Raw genomic sequence first — 13,514 nt, 5'->3', positions numbered from 1 at the left:
TCAGCTATTTGTATTCATTGTGATCACATTTACAGCGGATTTTCGGCCAGACATTGTGATCTGAAACAAAGGATTTGTACGGCTGAACTTGGTATTCTTCCACTTCCACAACGTATTGAAATTCTTCTTGAATGCCTTTCGGAAGTCTTTGCTGGTTACATTGTACACGTAAAAGTTTTGAGAACATGAGATGACTGCTGGAATTGTCTGTAATAGCAAAAATTGAGAATGCAATTTGTATAAAGTATTAACACTTCCTGCAACAAGCATCAGCTAAAGCAAACGACACTCACAGCGTAAGATTCCACAACAGCCTCTGAATCACTATGCAACATGAGTTTAGATGACAGAATCATAATCGCGCTAGCAAATCTAGAACCAAAAAAGGTATTTTGTGATAGATAGAAAACGTACAATTCACACTATTTAAAACAAAATACATATGTTTAAAGCCTACCCCGAACAGAAGAACACTGAAATGAACACCGAAAGTGTTCTGATCATTTTTCTTTGGTAACGCAAAGATGGATCTAGGACGCAGGACCCCTCCAATTTGCTAACATTCTGCCAATCTAAAAAGTAAAGTCTCCGCTTTGATTGAATCATAGCTCGCAACCTTACTCCTTTGGATTAAATCATTAAACACATTTTTGACAGTTCTCTAAACACTTTTTCTCCTAAAGATAATGCTTTTAAATACAAACCTCTAAACCACATTATTAAAGCGGTGACGGTATAAACAGCCATGATAGCAGTACTAATACCAATCACCCATAGATTCCATAAAAAATGAATTTTATGTGGGTATGACAGCGATATATTGCATGCTGGAACATTGACATTATGATAATCCAAATACATTACGGCGGGAAAACTACCACGAAAGATCTCTATCTGTTAACATCGTTAGTTAAAGGCATCGCCTCACGAATCTGGGGTGGGGCGGGTTTTAGGTGGGTCATGCCTATACGGAGTCGTAGATTATGGAGATACGACTTCGAGCGTTCCGGCGCGTTATTTTCTATTTTCCGGCCGTTTCTTACTACAATTAGGAAAAAATGGACGGAGTCATCCTCCTCTTCATAATCTACGACCCTGTATAGGAACTCTCCATCTGCACCATCCCAGATTTGTGGGGTGATTCCTTAAATTTGTTGGATAAAACTCTTTTTCATGGTGCTCCCACTCGCCAACACTCAACGTTTGTAACTACCGGAATACAGGAAAGTGAGAGCAAAACTACAGACATGACGCTCTTTTAAAATAGCGTGCATTTCGTAAACTTATGTCGTTTAGTATCAAAGAAAAAATCTTTCTGCGGAATTTTCCCTTAACTGTTTTCTGTTTTGTTCTGTTTTCTCCGCTTTACTTCATTATCATTGTAACTCAAAAACTTGAAACTATGATCATGAAATAGTGTATCAATTTCAAGGAGTAACAGTATTAGAGTTTGGTATTTCATTCCTCGTATAGAAAGGTCCATTCATTCGCAATAACAAAGCAAATTTGTAAAACACCAATATTTTCTTACTAGCTATACAAATGATTTTCAGAGTGTTATCTCGTAGACAAAAATCGTAATGCAATCTGCGAGCTACCGTTAGCAAAGGGCAAAGCAAATTTTCACAATAGTTACAAAAATACAATAATCTGTATGGAGCCCACATTGGATTTCAGCATGGTTTGCAATCAATCGCAGATGCTTACGTAGCAGTGTAAAAGCCCGCCAAGAAGAGTTTTGGGACTATTCTCCGCGACCCGCAAGGAAAATTCTGTCCACGAAGTAGGAGGGATCTCTGCATTCGCACTTGAATCTATAATTGAATCTATAATTCCTGCACTTCCACCTCTGATAAAAAGAGGCGAAGCAGTATTCTGCGTTAGTTTGGTTCTGTTGGATCAAGTTACACAGAGTTTTGAAGCATTCAAAACCAAAAGAACTTTTCTAGCTGCTAGATCTGCGCTGTGAGTTTTCCCGCAAGTACAAACATGGTAGAAACGAGAGTCCATAACACCATCTGGTGCAGCAAACGCGGATGTCCTAGCATTCCCTCCTAACAATGTCAAAATTGAAGTCACGACTTGTACAGACTTCGTACACATTTTCGGTCTTTTTTTTCGGTTTTTCGTCGACTCAAACTGTGCTCTAAATTCATTTCACTGAGCGACTCCAAAAAAAAAAGAAATGTAATTGAACAAAGACGTAACGTAAGTGTCGATGCAAAAGGCTTCAGTTTTTTATGAGCGACTACTGACTCATACTGTCCCTGCATTCGGCACCTCAATCTGGCGAAAGGAAAGCAGTGACGTCAATGCAAGGTCCAATGAATCCGGTTTCCAGATTCGACAAAGTTAAAGCTCTGCACTTTTGTCTCACGCTCCACTCACGAACACACTCCGTCCTCCCATAAAGTCCATGACGATAAATGGTAGCAACCTGCTGATGGGATTCATATAAATAAATAAACAGAACATACGCATCAGAGATACATCAATATCAGAGACTACACTATCTACTGCGGCGATGCTAAAGAAAAAAAAAGATAAGAAGTTGCTTGATAGCTCTAAGGAAAGACAACAAATCGGTGGAGGAATTTGGGGCAACGTCGTCTAAATGGGGCTCGTTACGATTCCAGGATGCAGACGACGTTAATCCTTGATCGTAGTTGTCCATGGACCTACGGAAACCAATAAAGAGAACAATATAGACTCATTCTTAGGTGAGCCCAATGTGGTGATGTTTGAAATACCCACCCCAAGTGGTCATTGTTATTTGCGCAAGGTGGATACCTTCAAACTTCAACCCGACTACCTCCTGAAGAGGACCTTCCCCTGCCGGAATTTCAAAAATCCAGCCCTGTTGGGGATGTCGCATTCGACTCTGGTCTTTAAAATGAGGTCCCACAAGAGGAATCGAGGAGTTCCTCTTCAACCGGGAGTCGACATGGCTGGTCCAAAGACAAAGAATGCGGAATAAAACCCTACCAATGTGTCTCTGTTTGTGTTTTTCTGTTTATTTTGGAGTCCGATCTAGGAAGAAAGTTTGCGATGCAAATTCCTTGACGAACTATATCCAGTACCCTGTAAGGGAAACTCTCACGGTTCTAATGCCGAAATACGTCTGCCTTTGCTTGTGCGGAGACAAGATCCCCGTACAATTCGTATGCGCGGCCAGCAGCATTGGCGATCTCAGCCAGGAAAATGGAGTGGGAAGGACGTTGCATCGGCAGCTGCAACAACATGGCGAAAGATATCAAGAGCAAAGAAGTTTAAAAGGTATGGGACTACAAGAACCAGAAGAAATCTTTAATAGAAGAGTACAACGTCAAAGTGAAAAGATGTTCTCCAGTCCCCAGCTGCTGGCTGATGTTCAACGTCTGCGCGACGAGGAAGCTGGCTTTCGTCCCGGCCCATCTGCGATTGACCAGGTGTTCATCCTTAGGAGAGTGATCGAAATCTGGCAGCGAATCCGAACTCACGAAGCCTACCCGAAGCCAATGCAATTAGCCTTTCTGGACATTGAAGCCGTGTTCGACTCTCCTCATAAAGGCCGTCTTTTCAACGCGCTTCGCGCCGATGGAGTATTAGAAAAGTTCGTTCGCTGGCTTGATGACATGAATCAACGAACACCTGCTGCAGTTCAGACACAAACTGGATATACAACACCATTTGAGGTGGTAACTGGAGTAAGACAAAGGGCAGTTGCAGGACAAAGGGCAGTTGCAGGACTCTTCCTGTGCAACTTCGGAAAGGATCGCGAAACTCCACCATGTTGTCGACCTTATGTCGAAGGTAGCTGGAGCCTCTGGTTCACGTCTACGCTCTGATAAATGAAAAGAGATGTGGTTCTTCTCGATACTTCCAACAGGAATAAAAGTAGACGGATAACCAATCGAGCTCGTCGATGTGTTTTTTACCTATACTGTATGCTGAAGAACCATGAGCTACGAGCTGTGAGAAAGATATTCAGCAAAGACGTGCTAAGGCTATTTCTGCATCCAACTCGTGAACGGAGTGCGTGGAGTCGATCTTCAACGAAATTAGGGTGCGAGTCTACCCAACCGCATCTCGTCCCATCATGTACTATCAGTACGTATCAGAGACTTGTGCGGCACCGTCTATGGCGATCAAGAGCCCTCATTGCACGGCTACTCGTTACTGCATGCCTACCTTTAACCTAAGGTATGCCACAATGAAGACCTTTACGCGGAAGTCGATGTGGTGTACCGGCGGATGACACGTGGAAAATATCAACATCTGGCACCGCCATCGAAAGTGGCTACAGAACATTGTCTGTGCTTCTTTGGTCATATAATAAGGAGACCAGCATATCGCTCTGTTTCACCTGTTCTGAGATATTCTCGGGTTCACGCTTTAAAAGGCCGCTTAACCGGAAAGTGAAGCTTTGGACTGAGAGAGAAGACGTGAGAGCATTCAGCATAGATATGCAGTCCAAGCAAGACGTAATATTTCCTACAAACTCTTGTTGAAGAAAGAGAAGGTCTAGCAGAGTTACGCTCAAGGACGAACCACCTCGGCGAAGCGATAATTTGAGCCCCATAGGTCAAGTCAAGGAGTCACGTTCTGATATAGACGCAGTACGCCAAACTGTTGGCCAGATTTCATTGCGAAGTCCACTAAAAAAATTCAAGCCTCTTTCTGTCCATCGTTAAAGAGATGCCACTGAACAACACCTGCATGTGATCGATACGAAAGAAGATGTTGCTCACAAAGAAAAGTCGAGTTTAAAGAACAACGGTACTATAAGTGATACCGGTGACACGTTATACGAATTATTAGAGAGGTCGTATTACAGCTGGCAGCGCTATATGAACTTACCTTCAATTCGTTCATTGTCTACAGATATAACACCCATGATCAGAAAAACTGCAGCAGATACGATACATGGAGCTTGTACCAAATATACATAAGGGAAGACTTGAATAATATTGTATCTAGAAATATATCTCAGTCTCCACTGTAGCAGTGGTATTCTAAGAAATTAACCTACTTTGTTGGCCTGACCACTAAAAATATGATATCGAGTGATATAACGAATATTAGGGTAAGTTGGATATTGGCTGCAATACTCAGAGGTAGAAGAGAGTAAAAACATGCCGAGCGATGGGTTATTTTTCCAATAAGGTTTCGGCTACTCGAAAATAGTTCCAGCAGTAGAACCAGGGACTGGTACAAGCACAGAAACGATAGTAATACACCTAAAAAAGACATTCTTTTGGAAAAGTTATCTTTCTTGTCAGTCTCCCTCTCCCGCTGTCCACCAATTGTACTGCTAAGAGTAGAACCTGTACTGAATGTAGAATATCTAGTATGTAGATGAAACAGAAGTTCACTCCAGGATCTCAGTTTCCAGTCACGTGATTGTTATGGTTCCGAAAAAAAACGTCAACAAAAAGAAATCTTAATACTTAGTGTTGTGTGCCTAGTGTTTAATCTTACACATATTAAAAAGAGAAGAGAATGGACATAAATACGACCAAGTAGTGGTATACGGGTACTATTTGACAATAAAATGGAAGTGAAATTGAATTAAGAAGTAGATGAATTTGGCTAGGGAGTCTACGACCTCTAAGAAACCCTTTTCGTTTTGTCTTTTTTTTTCTCAACGTTTATTCCAGTAAAATGGATAGGTCCTTAAAAACTCACCTGCAATCAAACAAATTTTTTCAACGCGTTTGGCTAAAATTTGAATGAAAAAAGGACGTAATGATTACAGGTTGTTCTCACCATGTTTCGTTCGAAGGTCCCTGTGTTTCTTCACTGCCCAAAAAACCATTGCGTTACCGAATAACCCCAACACGGATATCGAAAGCACAAAAACGAAGATTATGTACATATGTAAATTCAGCATCACCTTTAAAAAATTTACGAGTTGTGAATGTCACTGATATTCGTTCACTGCAACCAAGCACAATGAGAGAAAAGGATGGTGTTATAAGTTTGAAGTGGTTAATTCCATGAAATTAGAAAAATTAGATTTAGAAGAATAAGATTTTGGGTTGTAAAGACTCAATGTAGTCAATGTATAGAATAAGAACTCATGGAATTGAGAAATAAAAAGACTAAGTGAACGTTACAGTATACACAAATGAATGAAAGTGACTTTACGATGCCATTGCAGAATAAATGAATGATTTCCTCTTATGAGGCTTAATTGGGTGGAGATTTTTTCACACGAAACCTGAAAGGCTCTCAAATTAGCAGAACGCCCTTGAAAATGAGCAATTGTGCATTGTAAAAAACAGCGTTCGATCAAATTTTTCATGTTGTCAATTAGTTCACAACACAGCGGCGAAAAAGCAAAACTTCTACATGTCCGAAAATCCATCTGAATCACGAGCATCGAACTGATAAGCTTATATGATGCAAGGTTATGCAAAAAAAACACTGTTCGATTGTCCGTAAACCTTGAAGCGAACTGCGAGTGCAAACTAACAATTTAGATCCTTCATTTTGACTTCGTATGACGAGAGAGGGCAGGTGTGGGGCAGTCTGTTAGAGGTCCCTTGTAGCCATATGGTCGATGGCTCTAAACCGCTCTAGCGCCAACCAAGCCTCCCATCCTACCAGTGTCGATAAATCAGGACCAGTCTTGTCTGGGAGAATAAAAACACCGACTTGATCATCGGCTGGCCCCGCTACTCATTGTATAGGCCAACACGAGTTCTAAAACCTCCACGATTACGAATGGCTGAAAACGCATCCCAAGTAGATTAATACGCCAGTGACTTTATCCTTTATCATTTAGACGAGAGAGAAGGGAAGAGTGACGAGGATGTGCCAAGAAGCATAAAGTTCTTTTTAAGAGATTTCAGAGAATCCAGACCGTACACACTGAAAGTTAGACTAAGGAGGAACGGAGGCCAACAAACCAATTATTGTGCAGTGACATTGACTGTTAGACACCCTGCATTTATGATCGGGTCAAAACGACATCAATCACGAGTGTAGCTGCGGTGCATTTGCGTACGCGCTCGAAACGGCGCGGTGGAGGCAGCACTTGGAATCGAGGTGCGACCATCGCAAACTGTAGCGATGCGTGGTGCCAGCAAGGGTTTCACCACGCTTCTGGCCTCTACGTTCCACCAAAGTGCCTCTAGAGGTGCCGCGTACGCAATTGCGTACGTGCTTCATGTCGTTTTGACCCTACTATATTTCTTTCATTTCTTTCCGTATTAATATTTTCCACCAACACGTTACAATTATTTTGGGGCCTTTTTCGCCCCTTGGTTTTTGGTTCAATGATTTCAAAGTTCCATCCTTTGCATATTCGATAGTTTGCTTGCAATTTCTTGGATTCGAACTAGGTATCTCCAGCAAGAAATTAAGAAAAAATGCGTGCCAAAGTGGGTATGTTGCTGTTTGACTAATAACGTGCCTGTGAGACGCCATCGAATTTATCAAACTTTGAGTAAAAACGGTGATAACCCCTTTATTCTTCCTCTATGAACAAGTTCATGATGTGCACTTTTTTTATAGAACATAACCGAAACATTGTTTAATAGATATTCTCACAAGCACTTAACACAAATAGATATGCTAGAGGCAGTAATAGATTGGATGAAACAAGTCTCTCTACTGCATAAAATTGATATCTGACCTAAAGTTACGGCCCTAACAAATCTAACAAATCTCGGATTTCGTCTCTGGAGAACATTCCGTTGAGGAATTTGAACTCTGAAAATTTTGAGAAGCGTTTTTTTTTTGTCCACACACAAATACTGTGAAGGAAAAAACTACTCGTGTACCTCTCGATACTGCATATATTGACATCTACATGTAAGAAAAAAATCATCAACACAATTGAGTGGCTCCTTTACTAGAGCTCTAACCAAGAATTGAATTCACATACTAATAGAAAAATAAAAAAAACGAACTAAAAGCAATCAACATTAAAGAAACCAAAATTTCTGTAGAAATATCACGTATGAGAGAGAATGAGACTAGGTTCAGCTACAAAAACTGTTTCTCTCCAGTCGCTAACAAAGATCAAACATGAGCCCAAGGATACAAGAGGTTAGGTGAGCTTTTTCCCACAAGAGACCAGAACTCGTGGGTCTTGAACAAGACCAGTGAGATCAAAGTAACAATACAATTAATGGGAGGAAACTACCCCTTGCAGAGTTCAAAAGCGCAGATAGCCTTCAAGAAGTGCATAGCAGACAAAAGTCAAAAAGTTCGTGCTTTTTTTTCATTTCTAACAGCAAGATGACTCCCTATATATGTGAAATTTGTTTGACGTTCCAGCAATAAGGAGAAAATGGAAAAAAGAAGAAAGAGGAAATAAAGCAAAAAGTGAACACATTTAGTAACTGGTGAAAAGCTTCTTACTGTAAAGCTAACTTATAAAGATCTGACGGGTAAAAATGATTACACTCATTTTGAAACTCAATTCCGTACACTTACGAAATGTAGAAATGCAAGGCAAGTGCAAGGGAAGAGAGGCGTCTGCTGTTTGCAGGAGCAGAATGTGCCAAAATTATCTATGATTTCTTTTGAAAACAGTATTTGAACATTTGACAGAAAAAAGATATTTGCCAATTTATAACCTCCTTTAGAAAATTTGCGCTAAATTTCTACTCCATGCTTCAACGGGCACTGAATTCTTGCATTACTGAATGAATGAATTTGCATTTTCTTTGTTTGTTAATTCCAAGATAAAAATCCTACCGTCTTTATTCAAACGCTGTCCATTCACGCTCTACTTCAAAAGTAGTTATGAGAAATGAGAGAGGGAAAACAGGTGTTTTATGCGAATATATTTATACGGAAGAGCTTCTTGCACCATATGGCAAATCATGGATGTATTTCAAGAAAAAAGCTGCTGAAGAGTTTTCTAAGAAGGTGCAAATATGCAAGAGTTAATTTTTTCGGTGAATCTACAGTTAATGTAGCAGAGCCGAGACTGAAAACATTTTTTGTTCTTTATAGTAACTCTCTCAGTTCTCTCACAAGCAGAAAATTTTAACAAAAATCTTCCGCGAATCACATGCAGCGCATTAAATACAACCTGCCACTTCGGACGAATAAAACCAAGAATAAATGTCGTTTCACAAAGCTTTTATAGACGAAATATGACTAAAAGTAGACTAAAAATTACCTAACAAAAAGAGAATTCAGAAAGGTACTGACGGTACTGTCACGTGAAAGCAAGCAATACATAGGTATCGAAAAGAGAATGCAGAAACTCTCATCGACAACAGGAAATAAACAATTTCCCTCTATGTCGGTAAATATGTAGTACGCCCAGAAAGATGTCGAGTGCACAAATGAATAAAAGTGGAAAATAAATATAATACGTTGTTTCTACTACATATTTCTATATATGTACCTGACGCTAATCTTGTGTTATATTTTTGTATCTTTGTATACTGTAAATATACTACTATATCTCTATGTAATGTTATGAAGCTACAATATAAAGAGAAGATAGCAACACAAGGATAGTTTTCTGGAACCTAAAGTCAAAAGCTCTAATCCTCCATTTTACATCATCTCAAAGTGATCATTTTTAAAGTGCGACCGACTAAACTGCTGAATTAGCTGATGGCAGAGAACAAGATTACAGTTTGTGTTTCAACAAGAACAGTGATCACTTTCTTGAAAACGAGTCGGCTAAAGATTAAGGGCGTGTGCAGAAACGAGAGAACCAAAGCGGCGCCGACTGCCGAGACTAGTAACACAAGAAATTACAAGATGCTATAACATATCATTATCATCGAAGAGTTAGTCACTAAACACGTTTTCACAAAAAGTTGTATACACGTGTTTATCACATCTCATATCACTAGAATACCAAGATAGATAGAAATAGTGTGTAAAAACTCGAAACATCTACTATGACAATAATTTTTATTCAAAAATTTGACCAAAAGAATAAGAAGAATTGAATTACACTAAAGTAATGATGAGAATATAAAACTATATATTTGTTCGTTTAAGTCATGATGAAGGTTTCGTAAAGTTGTTGACTGCTGTAGTTTAGAGGTCTCCCTCATATGCACTAGGTAGATCTTCGCTTTGGTCATCATGTAAGTCTGGGTCATATTCATCCTCTTCCACTACAATTAATATAAGTTTTTGCGATGCTCTAAATTAATACTGATATACAAAGATAATATCATGTAACATACCTAGTAATCCTTTTTCATCCAACTCAGGAACCATTCTTACAGTATGTCTTCGAAGACAACGACCTTTCTTGCTGTCACGGAAAAACACGCACGCCAGGTGTAAAACATTTGCTACATTCTCCGACCCATGCAAGTGCCATAACTGATCGGCATAAGATATACTTTGAAATAGTTAGTGCATAAATAGGTATAGTTATAGCTAAAATTGATGCTGGCTATTCACTGTAATATAAGCGTAAGCATTCGCATATTAGACTACGTATGTAAAGTAAGCGCTAGGAAGAAATAAAATGCACTATTATACCATTCTCAGTCTAAAATAAGTAACCTTTCGAATAGTCTTGGTGGAAAATTTCTCGGCTTTCACTCGTGCAGCAGCATCATCTGTGATCTAAAATAAAGAGTATTTTTGAATTATTGTAACCGACAGAGTGAACGCACTGAAGTTAAGATGTACTAAAGCTGTGGACAAAGAATAAGGAGAGAATCCAGTTAAACTCATGTAAATTCTTCCATCAAATCCCACTTCACCAGCGTACTGACTAGGTCTTGAAGAAGTAAAGAATGCTCTGATTTTAATTTCGATTGCGCACTTTTTTAGAGGAAAGAAAGTTGCTATTGGGCCTATTTTCAAATGGTTCTTTTTACATTAATCGCTTAAGCAGGAGGAAAGAAAACCCTATAAAACAGAGATGTTTAGACCACAAATTTCTCTGAATGCAACAAAGCGAAAACGAACAATTGGAGATCAACGGCTGAGATCGCTTGCATGAATTGGAATCTCGGGAAAATTTGGCCAGCCTATCGTGCAGAGCTCATACTTCGAATTTTCTTCATATTTTGAGAAGGTTAAAGAGCATGCCTCAAGTTGATAAATGCTATATATCCAAACAATGTCATCTGGAATCCTCGAGCAACGTCCGCTAAATGTCATAAACAGTGTGATAACCTCTTGCGGTTGAATGATGCCGACCTGAAAAAGCAATGCTGAGAAACTTTATCATATGCAAAATAAGTGGAACGACGAGCTTTACTTTTGGAGTGACACCAAAGTGCGCTGGAGGAGGTCTTCGAACATTGAAGATGACATGCTGGAAGATAATTCATAACAAAATTGCGAGCTGCATGTAGCTCTAAAACCTGGCGCGCTATTTATAATCTCGCCTAAATGCATAAACGTTGGAATTGGTATTGATCTACACAGCAACAGAAAAGGCTGCTGTGTAGATCAATACCAGTTTTCTATGGAAAATGAGAATCTCCGAAACAAATTTTATTCTTAAGGCATCGAATATTTTCACAATATCCTAACACTAAGAAAAACAACTAGCAAGCAAAAATGAACAAAAAACAAAAGCACACCTTGTCCGACACATTCTTAATCCTAATGTGTGAGCATGCCGTGTTATCATTCTCAAGGCCGTGAAACTCAATATAACGCGATCCTGTGTGAATACATGAAGGAAAACTGTCCTGGTATTTTCTGAAAAAAAAAAATCAGATCTTCTAATTACAGTCTTACGAAGGTCTAACGTGATCGAACACAAACATAAATCTTTCCTGAATGGAACCCTCCTTCATTCTTAGCCACAATGATTCGCGCTCAGTCATCTTTTTACCTGAAACAGCATGAAACATAGATTGTAGCTATCTAGAAACAAATCATTATTCTGTGTAGTGCAAAAACTTCTTATGTACAACGATTTTTTGGTTCTTACCTAACGTCACCACTTAGCGTAGCTGCAGCATCAAAAATAATGCATAGCACAGACGTCCTACTTCAATCAACCTTCGAAAACAAATGGTGTAGATTGTTATGTCCACTCATTTTAAACTATTAGTTTTCGTTTTTTTTTTCTCGACGGAAAATCAACGATCCTCTATCGTAGAGTAGCACAAAATACAACTAAATGTTTTTTTTTACTTTGTGTGAAATATAAAGGACTGCAGAAGAAAATCCCGAGTCTCCGTATGGAGTAACAACAAACAATTAACACGAACCCAGCACGTTCCTGCTCATCCTTCCCTAATCGTGGTAAGAAAAAAGGTCTGGTGACCGCTTTAGTACTTAGAACTATTACTTTAGTATTTAGGTACGTTAGAACGCGCTTCTATGTATACGTTCTTGTCCTCTAGCAACCTATTCACTGGTTTCACTTGAATAGGGAGGTGAGAAGGCATCACTAGTCTTTGACCCCTCGCCTTCTCCATTAAGAGTACCTGCATCTCGAGTTCGATCGATGTGGTCCACTCTGAACACCTAATGGCATAGTAGATTGATCGAGATGTAGGTCGGTTAACGACTCTGTAAAACTGGCATGCAGGAAGTGGCAGCTAGCATCTACACGGTACGCCATTGCAAATCAGTATACAACAAGAATATCCTGCACACTTCCTATACTTTCTCAAGTCGTGGACCGGTTTGCTTGATGACATTATGTACATTTATTCTCAATGTGGATAGATTGCGGGCAACAGCGTAGTTCCTCTCATCCTTCCTTAAAGGCATCACCCCACGAATCTGAGGTGGTACGGATTTCATGTGGAGTATTTGCATACGGGATCGTAAATTTTGGAGAGGATGATTGACCGTCCATTTCTTCCTAGATGCCATAAAAAACGGTCCGGAAGATACGGTGCATGCACAAGGCTGGCGCGCTCCAATCGAACAAATTGTAGAAAATAGCGCGCCGGATCGCTCGAAGCGGTATCGTCCGGGTGGTTTTTTTACGGCAATTAGGAAGAAATGAAATACCCCCTCCCTCCTCTCCTTAATCTACGATCGCGTATACGAATACTCCACCTGAAATCCGCACTACCTCAGATTCGTGGGGTGATGACTTTGATCATCGTAAAAGAAACGGAGTGTAAGAGGCGATTTTTTGCGACGATTTATATTGCAACGCGCCACCGTTCTGCACTTGCCGCATCGAAGTTCGAGCGCTCGAAGGTCGGTGATGCCTCCTTACAAGCCTATTCAAGTAAAACCAAAGAATAGACTGCTGTGGGAACCGCAACGCGTAATAGAGGTGTGTTTTAACATCCCTCGCAACAACTAGAGAGGTTCCCACGCCGTTTCTTATGACGAGTGGTCAATGATGAGCGGAACCGCCCACGATCACGCAATATACAACCTCATCACCAGCATTTGTCGCGTACTCCCTCACCACGTCAGATTAGTGATGTTTCCTTTAACTCTCTAAGAAGCAAATTTGATTACTTCATTGCATAAGAAAAAGCGTTCAGAAACAGTTCAGTGGGCTGGGCTTAGAGATCAGAGCAAGCTAGAACAGGGCTGCTCTGGCCTACTGACCTTCTATGCAGGCACAGATTCAGCTGCATTTAATCAGCAGAGGATTG

At 40.0% G+C, this 13,514-nt stretch overlaps 3 protein-coding genes across 6 annotated transcripts; 1 reads left to right on the top strand and 2 right to left on the bottom strand.

The window, feature by feature from the left end:
• RB195_015102 (uncharacterized protein) lies at nt 1-5,857 on the bottom strand (the record flags this gene model as incomplete). 3 transcript variants are annotated; one of them, XM_064205647.1, is made up of 7 exons in its annotated part: nt 1-207; nt 294-372; nt 458-572; nt 705-827; nt 4,840-4,955; nt 5,012-5,219; nt 5,749-5,857. In XM_064205647.1, the coding sequence occupies 7 exons, from the start codon at nt 5,855-5,857 to the stop codon at nt 1-3; spliced, it is 957 nt and encodes a 318-aa protein (XP_064061528.1). The 3 variants fall into 3 exon arrangements, with proteins under 3 accessions (XP_064061528.1, XP_064061531.1, XP_064061529.1); XM_064205649.1 differs by lacking the exons at nt 4,840-4,955; nt 5,012-5,219; nt 5,749-5,857 and having other exon boundaries at nt 705-747; XM_064205648.1 differs by lacking the exons at nt 1-207; nt 294-372; nt 458-572; nt 705-827 and adding an exon at nt 4,570-4,637.
• Nucleotides 3,108-3,827, top strand: RB195_015103 (uncharacterized protein; the record flags this gene model as incomplete). The annotated part of the gene is made up of 1 exon (XM_064205650.1): nt 3,108-3,827. One exon carries the CDS (start codon nt 3,108-3,110, stop codon nt 3,825-3,827), a length of 720 nt encoding a protein of 239 aa, XP_064061530.1.
• A 4,145-nt stretch (nt 5,858-10,002) lies between the features above and the next one.
• On the bottom strand, nt 10,003-12,174 carry RB195_015101 (uncharacterized protein; the record flags this gene model as incomplete). 2 transcript variants are annotated; one of them, XM_064205646.1, is made up of 9 exons in its annotated part: nt 10,003-10,082; nt 10,155-10,296; nt 10,483-10,545; nt 11,017-11,127; nt 11,189-11,245; nt 11,517-11,637; nt 11,704-11,773; nt 11,873-11,884; nt 12,156-12,174. In XM_064205646.1, 9 exons carry the CDS (start codon nt 12,172-12,174, stop codon nt 10,003-10,005), a joined length of 675 nt encoding a protein of 224 aa, XP_064061526.1. The 2 variants fall into 2 exon arrangements, with proteins under 2 accessions (XP_064061526.1, XP_064061527.1); XM_064205645.1 differs by lacking the exons at nt 11,873-11,884; nt 12,156-12,174 and having other exon boundaries at nt 11,704-11,765.
• Nucleotides 12,175-13,514: the final 1,340 nt, after the last annotated feature.

The sequence above is a fragment of the Necator americanus genome, chromosome V, assembly GCF_031761385.1.
Source record: "Necator americanus strain Aroian chromosome V, whole genome shotgun sequence".
In the NCBI taxonomy this organism is placed as follows: Eukaryota; Metazoa; Nematoda; class Chromadorea; order Rhabditida; family Ancylostomatidae; genus Necator; species Necator americanus.
The sequence above is the reverse complement of the archived record's forward strand: the minus strand, read 5'-3'. Positions and strand labels throughout refer to the sequence as shown.